General features: G+C 40.8%; 1 protein-coding gene across 2 annotated transcripts in view; it reads right to left on the reverse strand.

Annotated features, from left to right (window-relative positions):
* The window catches only part of itpr2 (inositol 1,4,5-trisphosphate receptor, type 2), a 53,216-nt gene extending 40,507 nt beyond the window's left edge, over positions 1-12,709 (reverse strand). The window contains exons 1-11 of one of the 2 annotated variants that reach the window (XM_053884849.1): positions 12,354-12,708; positions 7,487-7,557; positions 7,057-7,181; positions 6,879-6,965; positions 4,430-4,588; positions 3,794-3,892; positions 3,445-3,528; positions 3,231-3,377; positions 1,891-1,986; positions 1,528-1,572; positions 192-343 (exon numbers count right to left, since the gene is read on the reverse strand). In XM_053884849.1, coding sequence (XP_053740824.1) covers positions 192-343; positions 1,528-1,572; positions 1,891-1,986; positions 3,231-3,377; positions 3,445-3,528; positions 3,794-3,892; positions 4,430-4,588; positions 6,879-6,965; positions 7,057-7,181; positions 7,487-7,557; positions 12,354-12,442 — 1,154 coding nt within the window. In that variant the 5' untranslated portion in view covers positions 12,443-12,708. Of the gene's footprint in view, positions 1-191; positions 344-1,527; positions 1,573-1,890; positions 1,987-3,230; positions 3,378-3,444; positions 3,529-3,793; positions 3,893-4,429; positions 4,589-6,878; positions 6,966-7,056; positions 7,182-7,486; positions 7,558-12,353 lie in introns of both variants that reach the window. The other variant, XM_053884850.1, reaches the window with a different exon arrangement.
* Positions 12,710-15,627: the final 2,918 nt, after the last annotated feature.

The following is a 15,627-nucleotide window of genomic DNA, read 5'->3' on the forward strand; positions in this document are numbered from 1 at the left end:
ATTGAGTAAAGACCCAGTTCAGGTGTCCAGATTGCAGCCTTCATCACTTTATTTTCAAAACATCCCCCCATCCCTTCTGATTTCCTCCTCCACGCTCAGATAAGTTTTGAATGAGGCAAATCCACCAGAGATCATTTGTTTTCCACAACATTCTCGCCCCCGAGGCGAAACACTTTTGTTGACTGACTGACCTGGGAACCAGACAGTCGGCTCGCTGCAGGGTGGTAGCGTCCAGCTCAAACAGGGAGGCGATGTCATTACCGTGTGGGACGGAAACCAGAGTGAAGGCGATCTTGTCTGCCGCTTGATGTTTCCTCTTTGAGAAAACAGCATCTGTCTCAACCTGCAGACACACAAACACACAAAGTCTTTACAAATAAAAGCCTATTATTTCACATGTCCTAGTATATAAGCTCAATGTCAAGGTGCCTGATCGATACAGAAATGTCCATGTCTATTGTTTCTACTATCACACTATCAAATTTGGATTTTCAGAAAATCAGAATGGACCCAAGAACAATGTTCCCTTCAGATTCATGCACCGACTACCAGCCAGAGCTCAATGGGCTGATTAAACTAGACGTCCCTCCATTATCATCGTATCATTTCTACAGTTTAAGCAGAGTTTCGTTGGAGGATTATAAGATGCGTGCAGTTTCTCCATCTTCCTCTGGACCAGTTTGGAATGTGGAGCTCATCTCAGGGCAGATGTTGCCAAATGACACTGTCACAGCTACTTCCACTAATAAGGCATCTCATTACACACAGCCACAGAGCTGAAACTTCTGTCTGGGCGTGAAGACGAGCCCATCCGTGCAGATGCAGGAGATAATGGCGAAGGTTAATTTCCCACACTGTTTTCTGCATGTCAATAGAAAGCCCCCGTAGAGCTGCATTTACATCCCAGCATCACCATCCTCCCACTCCTCCCATCTCTCCCCCGCTGATGGTGACTCACAACACCAGCCAAGCTCAGCCGTGTGCAGCAGACAGCACGTCTGACTCCCCTCCATCCCCTCTCGCAGGGCACCCCCACACCCAGACGTTATGTAAGGAGCCCCCTGTGTGTCTGAAAGTCGGCTCGAGCCGGGTGAGAGAGTTTGTGTGTCTGCAGCTCGCTTCGCCAGAATACAAATGCGCACGGAAGCTGAGAGCCGAGAAATCTCTATAGAATCACGGCAGACTTTGAGTTGTGTGTGTTCTGAGAAAAGAGGTGGTGTTTTGTAACCGCAGGATGAGAAGACAGAGCGGAGCCCACGGATGGAAAAGCAATTTCAAACTGCTGAGTTAGTCCACGGGTAGATATCGCCGGATATTTCTGTGAAACTCCCTCCCTATCATGTTTGTCTGCGCGTCAGATGTCTCATATCCATCCATCCATCAGCCTCAATGACAGATCAGCTGCTGTGACCTTCAAGTCGCTGAACAAAATCAATATTGATTTAGCTTTTAATAACAGGACGCTACTGGGTTGAAATGATTTATCCAGAGGCTTAGTGGTTTTGTTGACTAGTTTCACGGTCGGACCTCTTTCCTTGGCTCCCCTGGGATGTCTTTGAATTCAGGATTCACCTGCAAAGAGAAACGCTGATGCTTCAGATCTCGCAGCATTATGTCATTGTCGCCACATCTCATAACAACAGGATGAGCATTTCAGCGTGGATACTGCCCCCTACAGCACGTTCAGTGTCTGCTCAACTGCTACTTCAACGACGGACCTAACAGTGTCACACACCATTGCTCAGACAGGTGACCTCAGTGCCATCAGACATGTTCAAGTCAACATAAATAGAAGCCGATCAGCTATAACAGTATGAACACCGGCCCCATGTGATCCTTCCTCGTACTGTCAGAAGGTGACTAGAAAAAAACTATTTGGACAGAACTTACCTCAGCAGCCAGGTAATTGCCTGTTGCCAAGTGTTTGAATCTGAAGAGGCTGTTCCACTGTCCAGCTCCACCCCTGCAGGGGTCATAGTGCACAACCTGCAACATGAAATAACACAGCATGTTGTATCAGAAATGGACATGAATGATCACCACAGACTTAGGTTACACTTCAGCAGGCGATCGTTCTTAAAATATGATTCTGAATATTCTGAATATGTTTTATTTCCTGCCTCACCCAATACACAGTATATCCAGGTCATATAGCAGATGTTTGCGTCCAAAGCAACTTACAAAGGATCAGCATATAGTTCAGAAGACCATGTCCATACAGGTTAACTCATTAAGATTCAAACCCACTCCAGAGTCAATGTTGCTACCCAGTGAGTTAACCAGCCACTAAAGCCTTCTCCTACAGCCTCAGGAAGTGGGCTAGCCAGAAGTCAAACCTAGAATCTTCAGTCAATATGCAAAATTAAGTCTGCATTTATGGGGAATTGTATCCTCCCTGGTTATGTTTTATTTACCTCTGTGCTCTTACCCCGCTGTTTTCTCTGTTTCCCACTGTTTGTCTGTCTTTTAATTTACCATGTCTGATACTTTGGTGTCCTGTATTTATTTTAATGCTGTTTTTAGGGAAAGCACTTGCTGACCCTTGTGTCTAAAAGGTGCTCTATGAATACAGATTTATTTTTATTATTATTAAAAATAAAAATCTGAATTCACTTCAAAACCATAAATGATAAAAGGTGTAATGTGTATAATATTCAAGTATAATTTTCAAGCAATATGCAGAATAATGAAAAGTTAAAAAGTGAAATCAGACATGCTCAAAGTAAATCTCATGTCTTAGCGCAACTGCAACTGCATGACTAAGATATCAATGTCAACCAAATAACTAATAAAATAAGAGATGTTCAAAATTGTAAGGTTTATATTTAGAAGAGCAACAAGAAAAATGAAGACCATATAAAGTGATTTGTGTAAAGTATATTAATATTATATAAACACATAAAATACATAACATAATATACATAATATAAGTTGTTTAATTTTGCTTCGGTTTCATGAAATTTAAGCACGAATGTGAAACTACAGCTTGGACATTTGACAAATCAGGTTTTGAGATACAGGCGTAGAGAAAAGCGTATACACAAGACAAAACACAAAACTGACAGATGAACAGTTAGAATAAATTGATGAATTACAATATTTCTCTGAGGCCCTGCAAAGTCTTTGAGAAGTTTGAGAAAATAGGATCATTTCATCCACGCAAGCACAGCTAGAGCAAATATGTATTCATTATTATACGAGCTGTGAACAACACTGCACATGTGCACTACCTCAATCTCCCACAGGGCTTTGGAGCTGGTGGCCGATGTGGCCGACTGCCGCAGTGTGGTGCGGAGAAAGACGTGTTGCTGCTTCTTGTACTCGTCACAGGTCAGGAACTTCTCCTGCTCGGCATGAAACAGCCGCACCACGTCTCCCTGGAGGACACAGCGATCATGGCTCTGCACATTGTACCGTCACAGGCAGGAGAGGCACGTGGCTTACCCCCTTCAGGACATCCTCTTTGTAGTCGCTGAACTTCATGAACAGTGTGACCTTCCAGCTGGTGTTGCAGTTTACTGCGTTGACCTGCAGCAAAATGACAAGGATACTGACACTAAGCAGCAGAACTAAATCACTGGGGGAACTATTTTTGTAAATATATATATATATATATATATATATAGGAAATATGTTCATGTTCCTCAATCTTTCTTTCTGTTTAAAATAAAGCACATTACCTTGGAAAAAAAACTTTCATGTGAATGTAAATTGAGCCAATAAAAATCTAATCTGTAAAACAGATTCACAGCCGCCAGCAAGACGACACATTGCACACATTATCCTTGCTAACCTCTTTGCAGCCAGGATTGTCCAGCAGCTCGATGTTGCTGGCATGAAGAGGTTGACCAGCATTCACCGGCATTAGCACCACCTTATCTCCAACCACCACCTGGAAAAACGTTCCACATAATAAAAGTCAAACAGAAATAAACAATTGTACTAAAAAAGTGGTGTTTCCATGCATAAATGAAGGCAGCAAACTGGAGACTATAGAAACTAGGGTATGTGCCAAGTGTCTAATGTGGAGCTGCTCCGAACAAACAAGCAAATGTTCACAAGGTGCGGGGACTTGAACGCATCACACAGGGGCGAAGTATCGTCACTAGCGCTTTTCATGCTCGCTTACCAAGTCTGGCTTACGGGAGAGGATTTTTCTGAAGCAGTCAGACTTAAGCATAAGGTGATCTCAGTCAAAGGCAAAATGAAATCAGTGCTCACACTTGGTCATGCTTTTGACTACGCTATCGCACAAACCTCGTGCTCAACCAAAAGCAATACCTTTACGGATGCTGAAGCCACAGGAGAGAAACAAAATCAGAATATTACTGGAACAGGAAAAATAGCCGAGCCGATATGTGATGAAATACAAGATGAAAACGGATGCTACTTTAAACATGTTCCTAAAGAAGCTATTAAGTCGACATACATTATCTCCTTCGCTTCGGAGCTTCCAGAAGGGCTGGATGTAGAACCAGGAGCCCTCATTCCCGGCGGTGTCCAGAGAAACTCGCATGGCATTCTTCTCCAGTAAAGCAGGGAGACGCTTATTCACCGTCAGGTATTTGTTACTCTTGATGTGTAGCAGCTGAAGCAGAAGAGAAAACGTTAACCTAAAAAGACTCCTGGCAAAATAACAATGAATGGATCCCATCAACCAGTTGCACTATTGTACCATTCCTTGTTTTGAATACTACTCTTGAGCTGTGACATTTCACAACGTCATGATTTATTGCAATAATCATTTCTTACCCTCTGACTCACCTCTTCCACCATCACTAAGTCAAAATGGGACACTGATCTTTCTGTTCAGGAGTAACCCAGGGGTCATAATGTCACGGATGATTGGTGTTAATTTCATATATTTCTTTGCCATCTTTGTCTTTCAAGACCATGCTAGTCAACTGAGGTCACCACTGGGCAGTCAGAGTCACCAAAAATGAACCTCAGCCTCCTTAGCAAGACACAATGGAAATAAAATGTCCATCCATTTTACACCGTGATGTGTGACAAAAGGGTATCGACAAGGATGGAAGGGAAAGGGTGGTGAGGCCATCAATGTTGTATGGTTTGGAAACAGTGGCACTGAGGCTAAAACAGACTGAGACATGAGGTTTGTGGGTTTGACAGAAGAGGAAGCAGAGGACAGGGTGAGATGGAGGAAGATGATCCACAGTGGTGACCCCTGAAGGGAGAAGCTGAAAGAAGAAGAAGTAGGAGAAGGAAAAGAAGGAGGAGGAGAAGGAGAAGGAGGAGGATAGACCACCATCTCCACACCAACTGAAAAACATAGTTTTTCAAATGTCTCCGGAGAGGATCCTGGGGTTGAATCAGGGCAAACTAAGCCTCACCTCATCTCACATGGCTACTGTCAATGTGGAGGAGCGGTGGGGTTGGGGTCAGAGAGACTACACTACCACTGCTGGTAAACTAAAATGGACATTCCAATGAAATGGTTTTCACACGGCGTCAGTACTTCACTTCTTTCTAAGGAGACGATCCAACATTGCTCCAGGGCACGTCGACACAGGTACGTCTGGTGCTGAGTTTGAGCCGGTGACCTTCCAGTCACAGGGATAGCACTCTGAAGAATGCAGTCCCACATGGAATTTGTTATCCTGTTTGGCTATCAGAGCTCCAAGCCAGGATTGTTCTTAACACTTCTTGATAAAGAAACTTTAGCGCCCCCTTAAGCAGAATTGCATGGTCAGCATATTTGTAACTTGAATATCAAGCTGCATACTGCTCAATGCACTTCACCTACACAAGAGTACTATACTCCTTTGTTGTTTTTTTAACATCTACAGTACTTCCCTGTCCTCAGTTCCTCCACACCAACATGCGAGTGCACACACAATGATAGAAAATGAGGGGAAAACACTAATAAAAAAGCAACATTGATGATCTAATAATGATAAAAAATAAGTTGCAAGATGATGATTCATACTCCTTGTTTCTTCCACCAAAGACGCTTTCCAAAAATTCTGCATGTCTTATCCGTTTCCTCCATCCTTCCTCTTCGAACAAAAAAGTGTCATGGCTTAAAACCATCTCTCCACATGAAAAATATGCACCACAATACTGCAACTCGATTAAACAAAAGGCTGCACGACTATGGCAGGAATAATTATCACGATTACTTTTGATTATTATCAATATTGCAATCATTTATCACAATTATTCCAAATGTTATAGACAAAATAATATTTTTCTTGGTTTATATTCAACAGGGAGAGAAACTTTGAATAAATATGCATGATAATAATCGGAAAATAATAATAAATAATAAAGATAATTCGATATAGTTGTCCAAGAATTTTGGATTTACCAGAGACTATTGGAATAAGAATAGGTATGTTATATTCTGTAATAAATACAGAATACAAGAGAAAGAATACAGCTCTAATCTTCCTCTACATTTCCTGTAATATTTAGTGCCACAATGATCATTTAGACTGTGAATTTGCAAGAATAAATGGGGCCAATAACATGTTGCAACTATAGCGTTTAAGAGTTACTGTATATGTATTTCACAGAAACAGCTTCTTTAAACTCAGGGCGGGTCACAGGTAAATGATTGACAGGGCCTAGTACATTAGTTTTGTCATGGTTAGATTAACTGACCTAATTAAATACAATATTAAAATGATGAGGATGAAAAACAGAATGTGATGCCAGACACTAAAAGGAAACAGCACTGGTTGTGGTCCACTTTTTACAGCACTTAAAATAGTCTTCCCGGCAACTTAAAAAGACTCAGAAGGCCAGAATAGGCCCCCAGGCCTCGAGTTTGATGCATGATCTGTGAGTGAATATCACAATACAACATGGGAATTCAACACAAACACAGACAGACAGAAGGTTGGGCGAGTGTTTACCTGAATGACGTTGCTGTATTTGACGACGTCTCCGAGGATCTTTTTATTCTCTGACTCATTCTGCTTCTGTTCAAGTTCTGCCGCGTGCTGTTGAGCAATCGAGCACAAATTAGCCGGAGCGAAGGCATGTCAATAGAAACTGTGGCTTCAGACAAATCTATGCCAGAAGAGTTCCAACCTGCAGCTTCTTGAACAAGTCGCCCTGCGAGTTGTTGTTGTTGTTTCCTTGTTTCCCCTGTTTCGCTTTCCAGAACTGCTTCTGGGCTGAATATCTGTTCATGGGACAAACCTTGAAGAGGCAGTCTGGACAGAGGACAGGGGTTATTAGATTGGGGAGGCGGTGAAACGGCACTACCAGGACTGATACCTAATCATATCTGTGACGCGGAACACGTCCTTTTAACAGGGGTTTGCTTTGCCACGGCTGCGTGGCTCCATTTGCAGCGATAATAATTTAATAATAGATTTTTTTCAAGGACAGTGGCGCTTGTATTGGAGATTGCTTTGACACCAAATAGACTGTTAAATACTCTAAAGTATGTGGTTAGCCTTGGTAGTCTTAGAGCATTTGCTGATTTAACATTGAAACTGTGGTACTCATAACACACCTCTGAACTTTTTGGGGGGGTTTGCAAGGTCTCCTGCATCCGGCTGGACGACACATCTGTCATCGACAAGACTGAGGAGAAAAACAAACAGACAGACAGACAGAAAACGGACATGCTGTCAAACACTGGTTTTACAGATGCTATCCAGAGTGACTCATAAACAATTAGCATGCAGCACCAAGGACACTCTTAAGATGCACATCATTAGGACGGCTTTCTTAAAAAGACAGTTACGTGTGTGCATGTATTTACTTACTTTAAATAACAGTTTCGATTTGATCACTTCTCTTTTGCATGATTTTATTGTAGTTTTGAGTTTCCAGAGAAATCCTTAGCATTCTTTGCCTGACCATGCTTCATATAAACAATTCGCTCTTCATATTTTGGAGCTCAACTTTTAAACCACAAAGCAAACTTTGACAGTCCATGAGTATAAATAAAGTTTTCAAGTGAGACGACACATTATCCGTTAGCTCTGTTAGCTCTGTCTAGTCTTTGGCGTCGCGGGTCAGACAAGGATCCCTCCCTCCATGGTTCTGTGGTGGAAGTGTGTGGACAAGTTAAAGGAGAATCAGCTTTAAAAACAGCTGGAAGCTGCGCATGTGAGCGGCTTCTTCGCTTACCATTATTCGCATCTAGATTGGCTGAGTTCAATTCCGGGTCTAATCTCATAGCTATGGCCCCATGAGAGATTGAAAAAGTTAAGAAGATCATTTGAAATAAAATGCTAATATAATATGCTACATCAACGTTACATAACTATTTTCCTTGGCTTTGTTTTTTAGCATTGCAAGGCGTCCCCTGTGGTCCATTTTTGACTCATCCATTATGACAAAACTCAGGATAACAAATGATGTGAAAACTGTGAAATGTATTTTTTGACCAGCCAGGAATTATAATAGTGACAGAATGCAATAGTAAGGATGACATTCACAGTAATGATGTGAAACAATGATCTCATTGTCCCGATAACCACATAAAATTGCCGTGACTGGTTCCTTAAAATGACTTCAGCAGCAAGTTGAATTAACTAAAGGGATGAGTCGCAATGTTTAGTTTGACCTTAACAGTCTGAACTCAACCATAAGAAACCAGCCCACCCGATCTAAGAGCAGGAAACCTTGCCTTCACTCACAGTCTTGGTGTAAAAGGACACTTTTGGCTCACAACTGAATCTAATCCCAGGGAGGAAAACCAGTTCTGCATGCACAGGCAGTTTTTCAGGAAGTTTTCCATCTATTGTTTATGACAACCTGTGTAAGGGGTTTATTCACCAACAAAACTGCTCCGCTACGGAAACAAAACATATAGATTTCACTGTGACACAACATGGCCGCTCTCCTTTTATCTCACTCACAGTAGTGAGAGCGAGGGACAACAGAGTCCTTTCATCCATCTCACCAGGGAGAGAAGGTATTCAGTAAAACTGTATTGTTGTTGAAGCTTAGATTAACACATCAGCAGCGTAATATTACTCTTAAGAAGAGCCAAAATAGGACAAAATAATGCCCACCATCAGGTGCCACAGAGCTAAGCAGGAAGACTGACCAAGGCTCCGGAGCGCATCAATGAGTAACCTACATGTTCCAATGCCCCCAATTCTAAGAGTTTGTCCTGGGTTAAACATGAACTAGAGATAAATCCAGACCATGAGTGGCTAATAATAGCATGACTTTAGCGGACAACAACAGTACAAGCAAAATGTCAAACACATGAGCTTTGCGTTTAAAAAGTGGCGCTGCAACGACTATTTTTTAATTGTCGACTACGACAATAGTCACAACCATTACAGTCAACTGGTCGGCGTATGATGTGTACAGATGTATATATTATATGTATATATATTATAACTATTTACAACTCGTATAGTTATAAATAACATGATCAGAGTCGACGATTTCGGCTATGAGTCACAGGCGTCACGGATTCAAATGACATTAGCATTGAGTCTTTCCCATTTTGAAAGGTTTTATCGCACTAAATAATTATTTTAAAATCACAAACACTAAGGTCTTGCTCACAACAAATCAAGTGGACTGCTAAGAACGTCTGCAGGACTAATGTTTGCAGTGGAAGGTGTGTGAGAAGATTTAAAAAATCCTGCGCAAACAGAGTCCAAGTGTTCGTCACTAAGCGAGTTTTGATTGTGCTAACAGGTTTCTGCCACAGCCAATCAACGCCCAGCAAATGTCATCCCAGCACCTAGTAATGTCAGAGGGTCACATGAGGTAGCAGGAGCGATGCAAACGGAAATAATGAGTGTTTCAACTGAGGTACGACCCTCTATTAACTCAAATCAAAGACCACATCAAAGGACACATACCTTGCACATCACATGAAATATTACGTTTCAGAACTGCAGTTGACACTACACAAATCTTTACAACATTTCACGTACATTTTTTTTTTTTTATATTCAACTGCATTTAAATCACTGCGATCAACCAAGTTTGCGGGTTTGTCAACATGCCGTTTGCCAACTAGTCCACTAGTCGACTACCATTGTATCAATATTTTAAGTCCACCACATTGATGTGCAATAAGTAAATATTGGATATGATGCTGTATTTCTGATACAGCAAACAACATTACAGGACCATGAATCATAATACTTTCTGATGAACTGTGAAATGTACCTTTCAAGACGAAGTTCAAGAAGTTCGAACATTTTACAATATTGTCCGGTGCTTACTGTATATAGCGATATATTGCGATATATCCTATCATGACTCCAGTATTGGGATAGGTATTGTATTTCCTGATTTCAGCGATACACTGCTCTAATACCTTGGTAGTATTTCAGTGACACTTGAAATGAAACACCAATTGTGAAAAAGAATCTGTATTGAACCTCTATCAGAGGACACAAGGAAAGCTTGAGGTAAAAGCTACTAACAGATATATTGTAAGCAGAATAAGAATAGTCCAATGTTTCTTGAGTAAAAGTATAATTTAGCTACAACAAATGTACTCTGGAAAATGTATCCTTAGAGAGTTTGCGGAAAAGTTAGAAAGTACCACACCTCAAAAGTAACTAAAGTAGAAGTACACACCACAGCACAACATCGTAGTCTATCTAAACCAGTAAATTCTCTCAATGAAGTTTCATAAACAACATGGATTTTTACTTCATGTTGTCATACATATGTCACGTGTACAGCTGTCACGGATGCAACACGCCTCTACATGATGAACACTGAAGAACTGTGATCAGATTCTTCTCTCACTTGAAAACAGAATTTAAAAGAGATCGGCTCATTTTTTGCTTATGAACAGTCGAGTATGACTCCACTTTTCTGTTTGAAAAATTATGTCATAGCCACCGACCCATTGGTTTACACTCTTCTTACGGACCTTTATTACTGAACTTTACCACTACTCAAGTAACGGTTGTGAGATGCAAAGTGTCGATCAAACCATATATTTTCTAGTAAACGCTGCATAGCCTAGTGCATTGAGTACAACTTCTGCAGCCAGCATGGACAGCGAGAAGGAGGCAACCATGTCACACAAATCATCCCGACATTTGGAAACTCTTTAAAAGTGATGGGCCTGGGACAGGTTCTTGGACCTGTGACAACAGAGGGAAGAGGAGCATGACTTTGATACACAGAGATATACGTGCTGATGTTGATGATGGTCATGAAAAGCTTGTGTTCAGTACAAACTGTCGCTCAGTAAGCCTCATTCGAGGCATTAAAGACGTTAATGGCTGACCGTGGGGTCATGATCAACTCAAAGTTACGAACACAAACCTTCCCGTGTCGTCATCTGATGGGTTAAAGAGTGGAAAATGAATCAGGGAGGATGTCTTGCGACATGTTCCATCTGTACTGGATCACTGATAAGCTTTCAGCTTCACAGCTGGGACGAATCAGAACGTGTGCAGCTGTTGTTAATATACTTTTCATACACCACAGCACCTCTTCGTCAGAGGGACCTGGTGTTTAGAAAAGGTAGGAATGATAGCAGGAGGGTGTGGTGGCGTTTCCACACTCGCTCCGCAGGCTCGGGGGCCGGGGGAACAGAGTGCAACTGAAGGCAGCTCGACACACCAACCTGCCATTTCTCACACGGCCAGTGCCATCGCAACTTCATGAAAACATTGGCCGCCGTTGAGCTCTGCCTTTAAATAGACACATTATTCAGAGTTACTTTGTCAGTCATTTTCAAGCACTTTCATTTGCGCATTATGGGTCAAATGTGAGGACCTTATCAAAGATAAATACAAGTTTATGGGCATTATATTTTTCTCTGACAACTAGCATGGAATTTTTTTAAATGTGGTACAGGAGAGAATGAAAAACTGCAGAACACAATTACAGACAAAATGGCTACATTATTCATATGAAGTCAGTGACATTATAAGTCCCAAAATGTACGGCAACATTTGACACATCTATGCATGTCAACTTGTCAACCAAAATGTGGTCAACATTATCAGTTTAATTCGATACATGTGCATCTACAATGTGTAAATGGCTATATTATAAGTTGTTGAGCTGACAGCTTGACTTATCATTTGACTCTTGTTTGTCTGCATATCATGGTTTAACGTCGTTACACAGTACAGTGACAGTGACTTGGCTGTGGCTCGGAGGCCTCACGAGTAAAGCAGCAGGTATTTACTTGTTGAACGTGATGGTTATAACTGGAAACTTCCACATTTCATGACACGCACTTTTCAAGTTAACTGTTTCTAGAGTTAAGGAGGGCGAACAGATTTGCATTCGCAGCATTTGCATTCCTGTTACATTTGCCTGAGCTGAGGCAACATTCGACACAGGCGAGTTGTTCATTGGAAGCAGGCGGCGACACTTGAAGTGAAAGTGTCAGAGATTCGTGAGGAGGAAGAGGAGGAACCTACCCCAACGTACTGATGAAGCCATTCACCGAACCTTCCGCGTACAGAGACACGATGTCTCCGATGTGGAGAAAACTGGACCTGTCAGACATCTTTCGCTACTGGACGCGAGCAAACGACCTTCCCATGTTGGGGGGCGACAATGTGGCTGAGGTGATCGTCGCGTTCACTGCCCCTCCGGTCCAGCGGCACAGCCCATTCTGCTGCCAGCCGCGTCCGCACGTCCCGAAAGAAGAGGTGGAATCGTAAAAATAAAGACGGTGTTTGTTGTAGGAAATGGCTAATTTGAGCGAGTCTCGGAGTTTTGGAGACTTGGTGAACTTCTTCCTGTATGTCAGGGAGTCGGAGTGATCTTCTTCCTCAGGGGGAGGAGACTGTGGCTGTCAGGGCTGCCAAGTTACCACTGGACCTGCCTGCTGGCCTCCGGCGCCTCACTCGCTCTGTACGGTCCAGCAACACATCGCGGCTGCGTCAGATGGAGACGTTCCTCTTGGAAATCTGTCAAGAAAAGTTCACTCGCTTCGATTCTATATCTCGCTGGCTCAACTATGCTATGAAACGCAAAGGTTTATAAAAAATAATAATATGTGTGCATAATATAGAACAGAATTTTTCACTTTTGTGAACCGTTTTATTTTCATTATTCTCAAAAAAAAAAGTTTGGAATGGTTATTTCTACCGATTAAATACATTTGTCAATTTTAATTAAAATTGAATTAGGATTTTAGAATGAGCAATAATATTAGCAAAAAGCAGTTTTCAAAAACAATCTGCTTTTCCGATTATTTTTTAAATGTATTAATAAGTGTATAATTTAGATTTACCCGAGACATTTAATAATACGAAATCACTTGATAAATAGTGTATTTTATTGGGTCAAATTTATCACACAATTTTGTACATGAACATCAGGGGGCACAATACAACATAAACGACCATAAAACTGTTACAGTATTATGCAAAGTAAAAAAAAAAAGTTTTAGGAAACTAATAAAAATAATAATTCAATTTAGAATATATCCCTTGATTAAATCCGTGATGATTTAATAGCTGCAGATGCGTTTTTCCATTTCTGTGCCTTGCTGTTAAATTGGTTAAATTTTACATTACATTAAACATTCTTATAATTCATTCACATTCAAAGGACAGACGGATGTCATTAATGCGCTCCAGTTTTTAGTCAAACTAGACACTAGGGGGCGCTTTATGTCAATTACTGTACCTGTTCTTCAGCAATACGTGGACTATAGCACTCTCTAGTGTAGCAAACAAAACCGTACTGTTCCTTCTGATCACGTGATGAGATTAGCTTTTTTTTATGATCAGCCATTTAGTCTTGGTTATCAGATTTTATAACTTGTACTGTTAGTGCTTGACTTTGAACCGAGAGGCTGCAAGGAGCCAAAATTCCATTGCCGATATAATATTAATAATTCATCATACTCTCACAGACAAAATATTGCAAGTTTCATTCATTTTGAAGACACAGACACAACACAGATTCCATTTTCGTGGATGAAGTGTCTAAATTATGGCCAAAAATGGGGAATTTTACTTGCCAAAACATGAGGCGTGACAAATCAGAAAGAGATCCAAGGTCGGGTTTTACAACATGACAGCTCTGCACATGGACCAACATGTGTCCTCCTAAATTCAATGAATAAAATACATTCAAGTTTTCCAACAAGCTATTACCTGCTGTTTAATTTCTGACATTTTTCTGCCTTTTTTGTTCTGTCTCACTTGGTCCTAGTCCACAAACTCCACACTGTTATTTTTTCCACTTTCATTTTCTGACCTTATCTAAATAAGAAGAGTTTGTCTTGTCACTCTTCATTTCCTTCCTGAACCTGGCCTCCTCCTCTGCACAAACAACACAACAGGTTGACAGAGTAAATAAACCCTGCAGGTAAAATCACAGGAGACAGACAAACACACCTATTTAAAAGTCAAATCATACTGAAACTTCTGTCTTAACTGACATCTTCAAGCAGGCTTTGCCATTTTAAATATTATGATCTAAAAAATGAAGTTGGTCAATGTATGATAATGTTTACATTTGCACTGGTGTCCACAAATATGCTTTTATTTACTGTAAATGCAACTCAGCGCAGTGTGTTTTAACTTTACTTCTTGGAGCTTCACTAACATTTAGATCTGATAAAAATATCTGTCGATCAAAGGTGCAGTCAAAAATTTGACCTGTCAGTCTGATAGCTTTATCTCATCCCTGGTGTGACTGCAATTTCAGACGCACTGAGTAAATTTGAGTTTACACAGATTGAATACGATAATGACTGTTGTGCCGATACTTATTTTCATTAGAGGCATTCAGAACGTTGACACTTGATCAGCTTCTAGATAAAGGATAGAGTTTTATCACATAGATTTCAGAGTCCAAATTCAGTTTTCACGTGGCAAGGACAGTACAGTCACTTCTTTGACATTAGCTTGACCCTTCTCAGACCATTTTCAACTGAAAATAAACCCTGCCCAGAGTGACAGCTTTCCATAAATAAATCTACTTTAGTCTTAAAACTAAGGTCAGACCAGAACCTCCTGTCACAGGAACAGCTTCTTCCCCTCAGCCATCAGACTGTTAAATTTCTGATCAGCTTTTGTTGTTTGTGGGTTATTTCTATTTTTTAAAAGCACTTTATTTCGAATCACTTTCCTAGTTGGTGGGACCCCCACTGACCATGGCAATAAATTCTATTCTGATTCTGATTCAAAAGGCGACCAATAGTAGCTCCCTGAGCGAAATGATGATTTAATTGTATTTGTGACTTTCTTTCCCATCTTAAACAATGTATTAATTTACATATATGACATATTTACTTTAATTAAATATTTTGTGCATGTATTAATATGTATATAAAATATGTCTGTTATGCATGTCTTTGGTGGAAACAATTTTTATTTTTAGTATTTTCATGGAGTGGGGTTGATCATTAACACATATAATTCATAAGTTCAGGCAGCAAACAAAATAAAATAAAAATGATTTCAGAGACTAAAAACGTGTTCCAAACCCTGTCTATAAGAAGACTCCGAGCCGAGAAACTGACCACGTGTGTTTGTAGCAGTAAATTCTTGGGCGAGTTCTTGCAAGTTCTCCTACAGTTCATCAAGGACCCAGGAGTTTGGGACACTCCAGATGTTAATTTACAATGTTCTTTCCGTCATTTTTTTTCCTTTTTAACGTCGTGTTTAAACAGCATGTGCGCGTGCGTGTGTGAGGGTGAGAGAGAGAGAGAGAGAGAGAGAGCACCTTTCC

Source organism: Synchiropus splendidus, chromosome 14, assembly GCF_027744825.2.
Source record: "Synchiropus splendidus isolate RoL2022-P1 chromosome 14, RoL_Sspl_1.0, whole genome shotgun sequence".
NCBI lineage: Eukaryota > Metazoa > Chordata > Actinopteri > Syngnathiformes > Callionymidae > Synchiropus > Synchiropus splendidus.